The sequence below is a fragment of the Tachypleus tridentatus genome, chromosome 2, assembly GCF_004210375.1.
Source record: "Tachypleus tridentatus isolate NWPU-2018 chromosome 2, ASM421037v1, whole genome shotgun sequence".
NCBI classification, from domain to species: domain Eukaryota; kingdom Metazoa; phylum Arthropoda; class Merostomata; order Xiphosura; family Limulidae; genus Tachypleus; species Tachypleus tridentatus.
In genome coordinates, this window is record NC_134826.1 from 9424558 (window position 1) to 9438551 (window position 13994).

A 13994-nucleotide genomic window follows, 5' to 3' on the forward strand; every position below is an offset into this window, starting at 1 on the left:
ACCTTCAAAGTTGCAAGTTCATCGTTTGGATTTTCGTTAGAGTGTCATAGGACGTATAACATTTGTGAGGGAAAATTCCTGCGTGTAACTCATTATTTTCCAGTTTTTCCCATTATTATGTAATAAATATTGATCTATCTTTCGATAAAAAATAATCTAGCGATAGTAATTATTATGCTGGAGACAACTTTATTTTCTGCTTTGCTTAGAGAGAAATGATTTAATTTTCTATCTTTGAATTTTTGGATTAGAACTTAATCGTCAGAACGAAAGAAAAATTTAATAACCGAGTAACTGATAGTGATATATTTTATTTTTTGTCTTAACTACTAATAGTACTTGGTAGTTAAGACTGTAACTTGTAAGTCATGGTTTCTCATTTTACTTCTAGAGATATGTGTCAAATGGTAACTATTTCTGTAGCGATGATTGCTGTTTGTAATGTATAGCAAATATTATAATTACTGACAATTTTAGTAATATTGCTGTTAATTCTGCCACCTATGGCAACAGTATTGGTGTTTCGCACCTATTTTTTACCATGTGTTTATGCCAAAGTGATCTTAAATTAACATATGTGCAGTTAACGTAACAAAGGTAGAAGCAATATGTGGCATGACTTTCCAATCTTTCTGTCAAGCGTAAGGCCTAGGTAAAGAGCTTACTGTGTTTTTATGTGAAGCTAGTAATGGTATTCGGTAAAAACAATACATATAATAATATAGTATATCCTAGTGTAATTTCTGATATAATAATAATGTATAACTTCATCTTGTACAGTCTGTATACTGTAGTATTTTAAGAAAAACGTGTTGTTTTCACCACAATATTGGAGAGTTTTGGAAGGAAGCCACTCGCTTTAGAGGGTTAATTATTCATAGTAAAATATGATTACTGTTAAAATAAAACATATTCCAAGGAAATAAAATATGTTTTGACTAAAAGAAAAAAAATGTTTTTATTAGGTTTTCAAACAATTCCTGATGTAAAAAATATGTTTGTTTCACACCACTGTTAATGGTCAAATAAAACTAAGGTTTGTTAATTAATATATATTATGAATCTGTATAGATTTTTCAAAACCAACCATGGCTAGCTCTGGACAACTTGATACCAACTTTGTTACTATGACTCGTTTTGTTTTGACTGAACAGAGAAAGATACCTTATGCAACTGGTGAGTTGACACAACTTCTCAATTCAATCCTGACATGTGTCAAAGCGATATCTTCTGCTGTCAGGAAGGCTGGCATGGCTCATTTGTAAGTTAATGTGTTTTACAGTAAAGATATTTTATTGTTGTTCCAGTTTGTATGTAACGTATTAATTAAACTTACTTTAAAATAAGTACAAAATTAATAAAAGATTTAAAATTAAAGAGACCACAGCAGCAGTAAATTGTATGTGTTTTGTTCATGTATGGTCACTGTTTCAAACACTTGTTTGAGGCTCTGAAACTGATTTGTTAAATTTATATCAGAATGAATGAATTCTGAAATAAAATTAAAGTTATATAATCAGTGATAATGAGAAAACCCACTTGTAGAGAAAAATATATGTAAAAATAGCTGGTTTTATGTAGAGGAGCGAACAATGTTTCGACCTTCTTCGGTCATTGTCAGGAAGTTGAAACGTTGTTCGCTCCTCTACATAAAACATTTTCTTAACCCAAACCAGCTGTTTTTACTTATATAAAAGTTATATAATGTTTTATAAGAATGTTATCTTACACTTTATTAATTTATTCAAAACAAAACATTACTTACCAGTTTGTACTATTACACTTGCACTGTTTGTTTTCTCCATGATGGAAGACTTAACATGTCTGCATGTTACATTTCTTGTAATGTTGTTTTTTTAAATTATGTTTTATCACTCCATTCTCTTTTTAAAATAAACTACAGTTAACTCCATATGCTCAAAATGTTGGATAATTTTTTGAAATTATATTACTGAAAATAATTGTAGAAGTGCTCATGGGTGAAATGCAGACTTAAGCTGTGTGACTAAGTGTAAGATAGTCACATTATCAGTAGAATATTACATCATTACAGAAAATACAAGGAAATAAATTGTACGGTACACTGTATTTTGCATCTGCTTTAAAAAGGGCTGTTCACATATTTTCTGTGGATATATGATTGTGAAATGTTATTCCATATGCACTGTATTATACTAGGCAATATATTTTCTCTTAAAATGTAACATTTCAGGCCCAAGAAACAACGAGTGTATCGACACACTACTGCTGGTAGTAGTAGGACTGCTAGCACCCTTGTGTGTTAATGCGAGTATGACTCTGGTTGAGTGCCAACCAATCACATTGTTTGAGAAGTTTGTTGTTTTCTTTTCATTTTTTTTTGTAATTATTATTATTATGTTTCTTCTGTCAATTATTTGATTAGTCTTGAAGTTTTTGTGATTAATACTAGATCAAACCACATAATCAGTTACTACCCTCATAATTCAGATAAAAAAGCTTGACACTAGGTGGTGCTGAGGTCATGATATCTATTGTCATATCTAATTTAATAGCTTATAGTCATTACACTTGAACTGTAATCTCATAACCTGGCAGCAAAGAACAGAAAGCAGATGTTTGAGGATGTGGGTGGAATTTTAGAATCGAATGCTGTTACGAGACTCAGCTTACAGTTAGATCAGTTACTGTTAATGAGAGAGAGTTTCAGTGGGCTGTATTGTTGTGAAGACTTCGGGTGAAATTTTCTTTGCAGTTCTTTATTATTTCTGTGGATATATGATTGTGAAATATTATTCCATGTAATTGGATGAATACTTTTATTTTTATTAACAAATTTTTTTTCCTATATCAGCTAGAGATGTAATGGGGTTTGTGTTACAGTGGATGTCTTTTTTTGTAGTTTGTACTGATGTTTTATAAGTATGACACTTTTAGCTCAAAACATGTTTCTGTCTGTTTACTTTGTGTTTTATTTATAGGTTTGGCATTGCTGGAGAAACAAATGTTCAGGGGGAGGAAGTGAAGAAGTTGGATGTTCTTTCTAATGACCTCTTCATCAATATGTTGAGATCCTCGTATACAACTTGTTTACTTATCTCTGAAGAAAATGAAACGGTTATTGAGGTCGAGACAGATAAACAAGGGAAATATATTGTCTGTTTTGACCCTTTGGATGGGTCATCAAACATAGACTGTCTGGTCTCTATTGGATCCATCTTTGCAATTTATAAAAAGGTGAAAACTAAATTAATATTAATATTGATCATATACATTTATATAGAATCTAAATTAGTAATTCATATTTATAAACACAACTCCATCAGTGAAAGTTCTCTTTGTTGTACATCAGTATAAAATTGTAAGTTTGTTGTTACTTTATTATTTCTTTAATTTCTGTTAGTCTGAGCTCAAATTACTGTCATCCTGGCCTTGTAGCCATTCCATTTCTTCACCTGAGGCCCGGCATGGCCAGGTGGTTAAGGCACTCAACTTGTGATCTAAGACTCGTGGGTTTCATTCCTCGTCACACCAGACGTGTTCGCCCTTTCAGTCGTGAGGGTGTTGTAATGTTATGGCCAATCCCACTATTTGTTGGTAAAATAGTAGCCCAAGAGTTGGTGGTGGGTGGTGATGACTAGCTGCCTTCCCTCTAGTTTTACACTGCTAAATTAGGTACGGCTAATGTAGATAATCCTTGTGTAGCTCTGCACAAAACTCAAAACAAATAAACAATCTTCACTTGATGTTTTTTGATGAAGGACAGGACATCAAATGTGGTCTTCTTCTAGATATAGCATTGCTTTTTTTAATATTAACTCTAACAGCATAGGTAAGGTATAGCAAAAGTTCAGTTTTAGAACCAAGTGTTTGAATTATTCTAACACTATAATTTTTACAGGTGTCTGAAGGTCCACCTACGTTAGAAGATGGCCTTCAGGTGGGACGGAATATTGTTGCTGCTGGTTATGCTCTGTATGGCAGCACAACAATGGTTGTGCTCTCTACAGGAAATGGAGTAAACGGGTTCATGTTGGATCCTGTAAGTTTTATCCGATTTTCTGTTTATTATAATTACATTATTTAGAAGTGTTAACTTGTGTAAGGTGTGACTACTTGTAATCATTCAGAATAAGTAACAGAACTTTTGATAAGATGTTAATGCACCCTTCATAATGAGGTTTTGTTGGGTATCATATTACATCACAACAGTATTGGTAATATGTTCTGCTATGTGTTTCCACAGTTAAGTAACACAAGCTTTTAGTGAGGAGAGTACATAATAGTATTTCTGTTATACTCTGTCAGCTGCACTTCATTGTTGAATTGCTCATCTGTGAGCTATCTAGATTATAGAATGTAAAGTTTTAGTATAATTTTGGCATTTACCTACTGCTCCTGCATGTTCCTAGAGTGGAACAGTGTTTTACATTCTGTACTGGCTGATTCTTCTGGTCCAAATCGTTAACTGTGTAGTGTCATTTTATTTGGTTAGCATATAGTAAAGATGCTTGCATTGTACTTGTTTCTTTCTGTGTGTGTGTGTAAGTTTATCTCAGAATGGTGTCCTCATTTATGTAGTTTGATAAAAGAGAATGTCCAGATACCTCGAAGAAATAAGTCAAACTATATATCAAGAGGAACATAAGTTCACAACCTATCCAACATATCCAAAACAATTAGCACCAGTACAAAACAGCTATATCATAAATGTCAACTGACATCAAATTCTGGATGCAGCTTACAATTGGAAAACCAGAAAAATTAAAGAATATTTTCATATTAAATACATTTATCTGGGACCAAAATGATGTTAGCAATCTTTGGACAGCATTTCATACCAAACTATATAGAATGTACAATGATGTCGCATGAAGCTTTCAGATATAAAAAAACTGTTACAAATCTGTTACACTATACACTTAAAAACCTTTTCTTTGACTCAAAGAAAGCCTCACTATAGAATGTGTCATCTTAGTTTAGAAACAGGTTGCAGGAATCTGTTAAAATTATAACTCGTCAATGCCTCAAGTACTCTTGAAACACCATATATTATGACAATTGGCTAATTCTCACTTATTCCAGAGGTCTTCAGTATATCTTGTATGGCTGAATTTTAAAATTAACCATAACACAATTTCTTGGTCCTTTTTACATGAAACTATTAAAACAAATTATGAAAGAAAATTTGATGAGACTTATTGGTCAACAGCTTTAATATTTTTGTACTTTGACCATTTTAAGGATAAAGTAATAATTATTGGAAACTGAAACATTGTTTTTATTAAATGTTCGTATTTAATATGAAAGTAGTGTTCTTGCTGGTAACACTGTGTAATTTATAGTTTGTGATTTGTTGTCATAATAACGATAACTTTCAATCAGAGTGAGCTATGTAGTTAAGTGCAGAACTAAAAATCAACTTGACACTCGGTATAGATAATTAAACATACGTTTGTTACATTTCTAGTTGAAAGGGTTAGAATACATTGTTTCCTTTGGATATCCTTGTTGCTAACAATATTTTTGGCAATAATCCTAATAATATCTCCCAGGTTTGGCTGATTTATGAGGTATAGGTTAGTCTTAGTCTTACACTAATCTAATAATGCAATATACTCTTTATAGTAATAAATAATAAGTCAGAAACACAAAGTAATGACATCTTTACTGGTATGTCCGATGCTGTTAAATAAAATGATAAATAAGTTAGTATAGGATATTGAAGAAGATTCCTGTGTTTCTGTTGAATATTCAGAACATCTCTAATTTGTCGTGTGGCACTTTGTATCAAACAACTTGAGACCCTTGGTTTTGGTAGGTGTATATTTCTGGAAATAACTAAATAATTTTATGATGTGTTATAGGCCATTGGCGAGTTTGTTCTGACTGATCCAGACATGAGAATTAAACCACATGGAAAGATTTACAGTATTAATGAAGGATATGCTTCTCTTTGGGACAAGGCTGTGACAGAATACGTCCAAAGAAAGAAGTACCCTGAGGTTCGTGTGGGATAATGTTATCCTTTCTCTTCTTACTGAAACACAGAATTAATATCCTGTTAGGGCTGTTCATGGTTTCAAACTATCACTGAATGTGTTGTTTTTCATACTATATATCAAAGCATTTTTATTATAATGACATTACTAGTATATCAATCATTGTAAAAAAAATGTTAAACAGCTTTAAAAACGGGTCACTACACTATACAAATAAATGTAGGTGTTTTACACTTTTAATGGGGGTCTAAATTATTACTTAATGTTATCTCCTAAAGTTTCAGTAATTCTTTGGTATGTTTACATAAATATTCAAGGTGTAGAAATGAGTAATTTCTTGGAGACTAACTCTGGTAGTTTTATATTTAATAGAGTGGAAAACCATATGGGGCTCGATACATCGGTTCTATGGTAGCAGATGTTCATCGGACAATAAAATATGGAGGGATATTCATGTATCCAGCAACTAAAGACTCTCCAAGTGGGAAGGTATGATAGTTTTATTCTTATTGGTGAGTGTATCAATATCATCAAAGAGAAAGGTATGGTAATGTGGTCCTTATTGTTAATTATATCAATATCATCAAATGGAAAGGTATGGTAATGTGGTCCTTATTGTTAATTATATCAATATCATCAAATGGAAAGGTATGGTAATGTGGTCCTTATTGTTAATTATATCAATATCATCAAATGGAAAGGTATGGTAATGTGGTCCTTATTGTTAATTATATCAATATCATCAAATGGAAAGGTATGGTAATGTGGTCCTTATTGTTAATTATATCAATATCGTCAAATGGAAAGGTATGGTAATGTGGTCCTTATTGTTAATTATATCAATATCATCAAATGGAAAGGTATGGTAATGTGGTCCTTATTGTTAATTATATCAATATCATCAAATGGAAAGGTATGGTAATGTGGTCCTTATTGTTAATTATATCAATATCATCAAATGGAAAGGTATGGTAATGTGGTCTTTATTGTTAATTATATCAATATCATCAAATGGAAAGGTATGGTAATGTGGTCCTTATTGTTAATTATATCAATATCGTCAAATGGAAAGGTATGGTAATGTGGTCCTTATTGTTAATTATATCAATATCGTCAAATGGAAAGGTATGGTAATGTGGTCCTTATTGTTAATTATATCAATATCGTCAAATGGAAAGGTGTGGTTATGTGGTTAAGTGTATCAGTGTCACCAAACAGAAAGGTGTGTTAATGTGATCGTTATTGATACGTATACCAATGTCATCGAACAGAAAGGTATGTTAATGTGATATTATTGATACGTATACTGAACAGAAAGGTGTGGTCATTATTACAGGAAGAGTACAAAATGTTGTTTTCAAATATTTTATTTATGAAACAAAATCTTGGTTGTATATCTTCTATAGACATTGTCTAGAAGTTAAAAGTGTCGCACTGCGTGACAATAATTGCTAGGTGGGGACTGTGATCTGCTACTCAAAACAGTTACATTTTTGCCCATGGGAGCATAGTAACCATGATAGTAAGACTAGTAATGTAGGCAGTAGGTACTGTTGACTGCTTACCCTCTATTTCACTAGAGGTACAGCAGCTAATCGCTAGATATAAATTAACCATGACTCGACCATCTAATCTCAGTGTTGTGTAAGGTGTGTTTGGGGGTTCATAAAGAAAAAGATCTTATCTCCATCCCTGCATTGTGCGTTATGATGGAAATATAACTGTTCCATCAGAATTTGTTTGTTTGTTAACCCTTCTCAAAAGTAAACGTTTGTGACACTTTTCTAATTCATCATGACTTTACCTCGCATTATGATGTACAATGTTAGTTTCTACTTGTATATATGTGGCTCACACTTCAGTCTGTCAGTACTTTAAGAAGCTGTAGGTAATTACTTGGATAATTTACTATCATCCAACAATCGGGTAACTGTTATTATATTTTGAATGTTCTAGAAGAGAGTACTCAAGATATTGAATGGTTTGGTTGGCTGGTCAGAATTCCACCTGTGAACAGGATAAATTAACATTCACTTACTCAGGAAGATGTTTTTTTGAAAAACGTGTTACAGTTTCCAAATCAACTTGGTCCAAACTCTGAATTTTTTTGTAGTAATTTCATATGTTTGTGTGTAAGAATTAGAATCTTCATTCATGGAAGTATTTGTTGGAATTATTTGAAAATGGTTGCCTTCCAATAGTATGTTTATGCAGGTACAGGACTGGCAAATATTACATTAGTAGGTTTTTCTTCAAAATATAAAACATTCATTGAACAAGGCATAGTGTGTTTGAAACGTTGGAGTTCAGTAATGTTCAATGGTTTCCTGTGGACTGCTTCCATTTCCATTGTAGACAACATTTTGAGTTCTCTACTAAACTCAGAACAGTGAGTGGTCCCTTAGGCAACTATTGAACATACCAATACACTGCCCAAACCTTCGTCTGACATGACATGGTTCAAACATATCGATACACACATATTGTCTGGTTCCCTGAGTACCATCATTGTTTTCTCTGGCACGAGCTGACATTTAAATTGGTTGTTCCAGTTACGGCTGCTGTATGAATGCAACCCTATGGCCTACATCATAGAGAAAGCTGGTGGACTGGCTTCTACCGGGAAGATCCCAATCTTGGACGTTGTCCCAGAGAAGATACATCAACGTGTGCCCATCTTCATGGGATCAAAGGAGGACGTCCAGGAAGTCCTCGACTTGTACAAAGAACTTGAAAAACAAGGATAGAAGCTTTCTGCTGATATTTTAATTAATGAGTGATTTAATTAATTAACAATTGACAGTTTAATTTTATTTGTGGTAAAATAATGAGTTTCAGATTTGTCCATCTTGTTTATATGTTCCTGTAACAATTATTATAACGTTTGTCATAAAATATACAAATGTTAAGTACTCATAATTTATATTTATTTATTGAAAATGGATAATTTTTTATAATTGACTAAGTCTGAACAGTAATACTTGAAGGTTTACAGAATTACTAAAGTAATGATTGTATGTGTGGTGAGTTTTATATGTCTTGTTAATTATGTTATTGAAACTTCAACTCTTGAATTTAAAGTAGGTTTTTAGATTCATCTTTTGGTGTAAGAAATCCACTGTTAAATGTCATGACCCCAAAACCTAAGTTACAGTGCCAATTATAACATGAAAAAAATCTTTAGTAATAATGAAAAAATAAAATCCCCAATGTCCCAGGAAATGTGGTATTATGGGTGATTTGTTAGTAACTTAACCACATTTTAAAACAGATGCAGTCGGGGTTCTTCTGATACTCCAGGGCGTGCGTCTAACGTTAGCGAATGTTGTATATGCCACTTGCACGTAATATACAATAAGTGTAAACAGTGATTCATGGTGTTTGTATTGAGGCTTGGACCAGACAACATCAATAATAACAGTTTAAGTGTATAATTATCTTCAGTTTGATCTAGTCTAGTTGGTAGATGGAGAGAAAATTGTTTAAGTTAATACCAAACCTCTTGTCCATTCACATTGTACAAATACTTCTAGGGTTTTGTACTCTTATAGCATTAAACATTACCTCAGGAATTTGTATCACACCATTCTGTCCTTTATGATAATGTACAGTGTGTATATCCTGGTTAACAATTAATTGAAAACTGAGGCATGTCAATACAGGTAACCCTGAGTTACAAGTAGCTTGTGTAATTCATTGAAAGTTGGTTTTCAATTTCAAATATTTGAGTAATGATCCTCATGAAGTCATTGAAATACACTGCATCAAATTAATTTACTTTCTTATCTCTATCTTCAAGGAATCAAAAGTATTTGTACCTTTGTCTTTTCAAATGTAATGGCTTTTAGCATTAATGTAGTAAGATATATATTCTGTATTATGTTTAATAATTATATGTACTTGAAGAAATCTCGGATAATAAGATATCTGGTTCACAATCGTCTTTTGAGTTGTATTTTCACAGATGAAGTGGAAAACATTTTTCTGTGAACTATTAAACTTCAGGAGACAAACGTTTTTGAAAGTGGTTTTAATAGTTGTATATTAAAAACTGTTACAAATATCTTGAAAAACAATAGTATAGTTGCATTAAAAGACAATCCTACTTGTATGCCATTGTTTATTATACAGTCACCTTAATTGGAACAACTGGTGATAGACTATTTTAGCACTCTACAAAGGTTTTCATTTGTCATACACTTAAAGGAGTTTTGTGCATAATTTGTAAAATAAACATGGATCATAAAAAATGCTGACCTTAACTACTGGACCCTTCTAAAAAGAAATAATTTCTTGTGAATGTTACCAGGAAGTGTTTTCTTAACCCTAATTATTGGCACTGATGAACATAGGAATGTTGACAGAAAGACAAGTTAAATTCTAAACTGATAAATAGTACATATCCTTTCAACACATCAATCTGCTAATAGTAATGACAATGTTGCATTATGGGTAAAGATGGCAGACATGAGGTAGAAAAAAGTACAGAAATTAGTCGTTTTAGCCTGAGCAACATATACAAACACCAAAGTACAGAAATACGTCGTTTTAGCCTGAGCAACATATACAAACACCAAAGTTTCAACATATACAAACACCAAAGTTTCAACATATACAAACACCAAAGTTTCAACATATACAAACACCAAAGTTTGAAGATAATCACCAGAGCACATTCTTCAAGATGTTTGCGAATTTTGCAGTTCATTAATGCATGTTCACAAAATGTTTTATCTTGCCAGTATTTACAAATGACAGAGTTGCTTGACAATTGCCAGGAATTTGCAGAAAAAGGAAGTGGTCATGATGAGATCTGGATTGCACAGAACGGCTGTTTTTTGTTGTCTTCATTACATAATTAAACACAGTCATCCTTTTCCAGCCATGTTTGATGATGATATGTCAGAACTGATGCATTCCAATAGATGGTATGCCATACTTTACCCCTGCAGTCTAAGGGGTCTCTAATTAAAACCCAGAAGGAGGCTATCACTGTGGGGTCTGTTTCACCTTAGATCACGTCATTTAATGGAACTTCACATTGCTGTAACATTCATAATAATTGTTATATGAAACTACTGATATAAAAATGACCAAGCACTGAAAGTCTATACTGTGAAGATTACATCATTATCATAAAGAACCACTTTTAGAATCATCTCTATACGACTAACAAACCGTTGCTTAAAAACTTCTGTACTGTATATCACTGTCATTTACATTACAATATTGGATGTGACACTGTAACAGTATGATTACTAATTGATAATAAAGGGGGGTCTCATCAGTTGTACGTTTATAGAAAGGTGATAGTCAAACAAAGTTTCTTTTAAAAGTGTTTTATCTGGAGATTTCTTTAGTAAAACTTATACAAAGAAGCATCAAACTAAATAAGATCCAGTTTAAAAATAAACCTTTTAATAATCTTCGAAATAACTTCAAGAACGACATTGTTTGACCTTAATTTAATAATTATTGAAGTGTTCAGTTCTTTACTTTTAGTGTATGCAGACAATTCTAAGTAAAGAACATTAGATTTGTGTGTATCTCCTGCCATTCCTAATTCTGAACTAGTAACACAGGTAATTGACTGTTATTCTTATAATGCATACAGCTTGGAGATCTGGAAATATTTTATGGTATTGCAAGGACTTCAGGTGCTTTAAAGTCCAGAACTCTATCACAGAGTTATCTTACTGGAACAGGTTATACAACAATTAACATATCGCTACTTAAACATTTCAAACCCACTACTGCCGAGTTTTCTCCTTAGTGATGGGAAATCACTGCCTTTTCTCCTCTGAAACATTTTGAGAAAATATGACTTTACTGGAGAAACTAGAGCTATACAATAATCTATAAAACCAAGACTTGAAACGAACGTACGTTTTGCTTCTGCTGCCAGGTACTCACTGAAACATTGAGAAAATATGACTTTACTGGAGAAACTAGAGCTATACAATAATCTATAAAACCAAGACTTGAAACGAACGTACGTTTTGCTTCTGCTGCCAGGTACTCACTGAAACATTGAGAAAATATGACTTTACTGGAGAAACTAGAGCTATACAATAATCTATAAAACCAAGACTTGAAACGAACGTACGTTTTGCTTCTGCTGCCAGGTACTCACTGAAACATTGAGAAAATATGACTTTACTGGAGAAACTAGAGCTATACAATAATCTATAAAATATGACTTTACTGGAGAAACTAGAGCTATACAATAATCTATAAAATATGACTTTACTGGAGAAACTAGAGCTATACAATAATCTATAAAATATGACTTTACTGGAGAAACTAGAGCTATACAATAATCTATAAAATATGACTTTACTGGAGAAACTAGAGCTATACAATAATCTATAAAATATGACTTTACTGGAGAAACTAGAGCTATACAATAATCTATAAAATATGACTTTACTGGAGAAACTAGAGCTATACAATAATCTATAAAATATGACTTTACTGGAGAAACTAGAGCTATACAATAATCTATAAAACCAAGACTTGAAACGAACGTACGTTTTGCTTCTGCTGCCAGGTACTCATTGCCAGTTTATATTTTTCAAACTCTCGACACCAGTGTGAATAGATCTGCTTATATTCCAGTTCAGTGGGAGGGTTACATGTTCCTGAAATTCAAGGAACATAATTACACTGAAACTTTATAAGATTATCATTAAATGTAAGAGAAAATATTTAACCATATGTTTCCCCTTAAGTAACTACTAGTGTTATGAGAAACAACAGCTAATACAGTAGAATACTATATTTATACATGTTTTATGCCAGTTCAATTAAATAAATATATTTGTGAAAGTACACAATAGAAATAATATGACACTATCAAAGGATTATAAGATTGTTGTAATAACATTCTAATAATGGTAAACGTGAGCGAGAACTTACTCGAGTCCACTGTGACATCATAACTGCACAAAGTGTGGGGTCCAACATTACAGTCGTAACGCCCGTTATCTTTATGGGTCACAGAGAGGACCACCAGTCCGTAGTCTGAGGTGATGATGTACTTGTCCTGCTGGTGGTGCATTATGACTTTTCCTTTCTCTTGACTGTAGTGCACCCACTGTATGGTTGCAAGCTTGAACGTTTTCATCTCCTCTGCATGTACTGCACATGCAAGGTGCAAACTTTGGCCCCAGTACACTTTAATTACACTTTTCTTTTCACCTTGATATCGAATCATAAAGTATTAAAGTCACATTTTATTTATTGAACTAAATCGATTGTTAGCAGTTACAGGTAATGTATTTTCTCAATGTTAGGTGGCTTGCTGTTTTTTGACAACGGAGGGGAAGCTTCTTGTATTTAGAGACGATACTGACAAACTTTATTACAAGTAACAAATGTTTATTATTGTAAAATAAAATTATGGAACAAAGAGGTCACATAAGCAACTTCTGGTGACCTTCTCAAAATAAAAAGTAGAGGTACTTGGCTGGGTGAAGTGAATGTGGACCTCTTGGTGACAAGAAACCCACATCTCAGAACAGCTGGTATGGGTATTATTACATTCATTGATAAGGAGAAAACAAAGTTTCAACTTCCTAGGTCATATTTTCAGGTTAAGAAAGAACCTGAAGATGACCTAGGAAGGTCAAAAGGTTCTCTTCCCACTAATAAATGTGAACATGGACCTGTTTTCAGAAATGAAAACAAAACATCTTTATGTAAACTTAAAAATAATAAAAAGCAGCTCAAATAAGTTTGGGTATTGATACCACTTTAAAAATAAGTTCTGGTACCCAGTACCGGTGTAATTCACCTGTTCCATACCATATGAATGTGTGTATATTCCTGTGTCTCCATAACACCTACTTTTACAGGATTACAGCAAATGATTTTCAAAATGTTGTACATTTCTCTTTTGTAATAAAGTTTCATCACCGATTCAAGCTGTCTCTTAACTTTAGCGTTTCTTCTTTGTGTACATAGAATAGGTTATAAACATCATTACATTAAAATTTCATAATAAAGTTAGGT

At 32.6% G+C, this 13994-nt stretch overlaps 2 protein-coding genes across 3 annotated transcripts in view; one reads left to right on the plus strand and one right to left on the minus strand.

Moving 5' to 3' along the window:
* On the plus strand, positions 1-9994 carry LOC143237845 (fructose-1,6-bisphosphatase 1-like). Its single transcript, XM_076477522.1, has 7 exons — positions 1-64; positions 1072-1261; positions 2961-3216; positions 3881-4021; positions 5847-5984; positions 6354-6470; positions 8534-9994. Exons 2-7 carry the CDS (start codon positions 1089-1091, stop codon positions 8726-8728), a joined length of 1020 nt encoding a protein of 339 aa, XP_076333637.1. The 5' UTR covers positions 1-64; positions 1072-1088; the 3' UTR covers positions 8729-9994.
* Positions 9995-10603: 609 nt separating this feature from the next.
* The window catches only part of LOC143237840 (semaphorin-2A-like), a 44719-nt gene continuing 41328 nt past the window's right edge, over positions 10604-13994 (minus strand). For both annotated transcript variants that reach the window (XM_076477509.1, XM_076477499.1), the window contains exons 15-17: positions 12900-13181; positions 12513-12622; positions 10604-11025 (exon numbers count right to left, since the gene is read on the minus strand). In XM_076477509.1, coding sequence (XP_076333624.1) covers positions 10993-11025; positions 12513-12622; positions 12900-13181 — 425 coding nt within the window. In that variant the 3' untranslated portion in view covers positions 10604-10992. The remainder of the gene's footprint in view (positions 11026-12512; positions 12623-12899; positions 13182-13994) is intronic.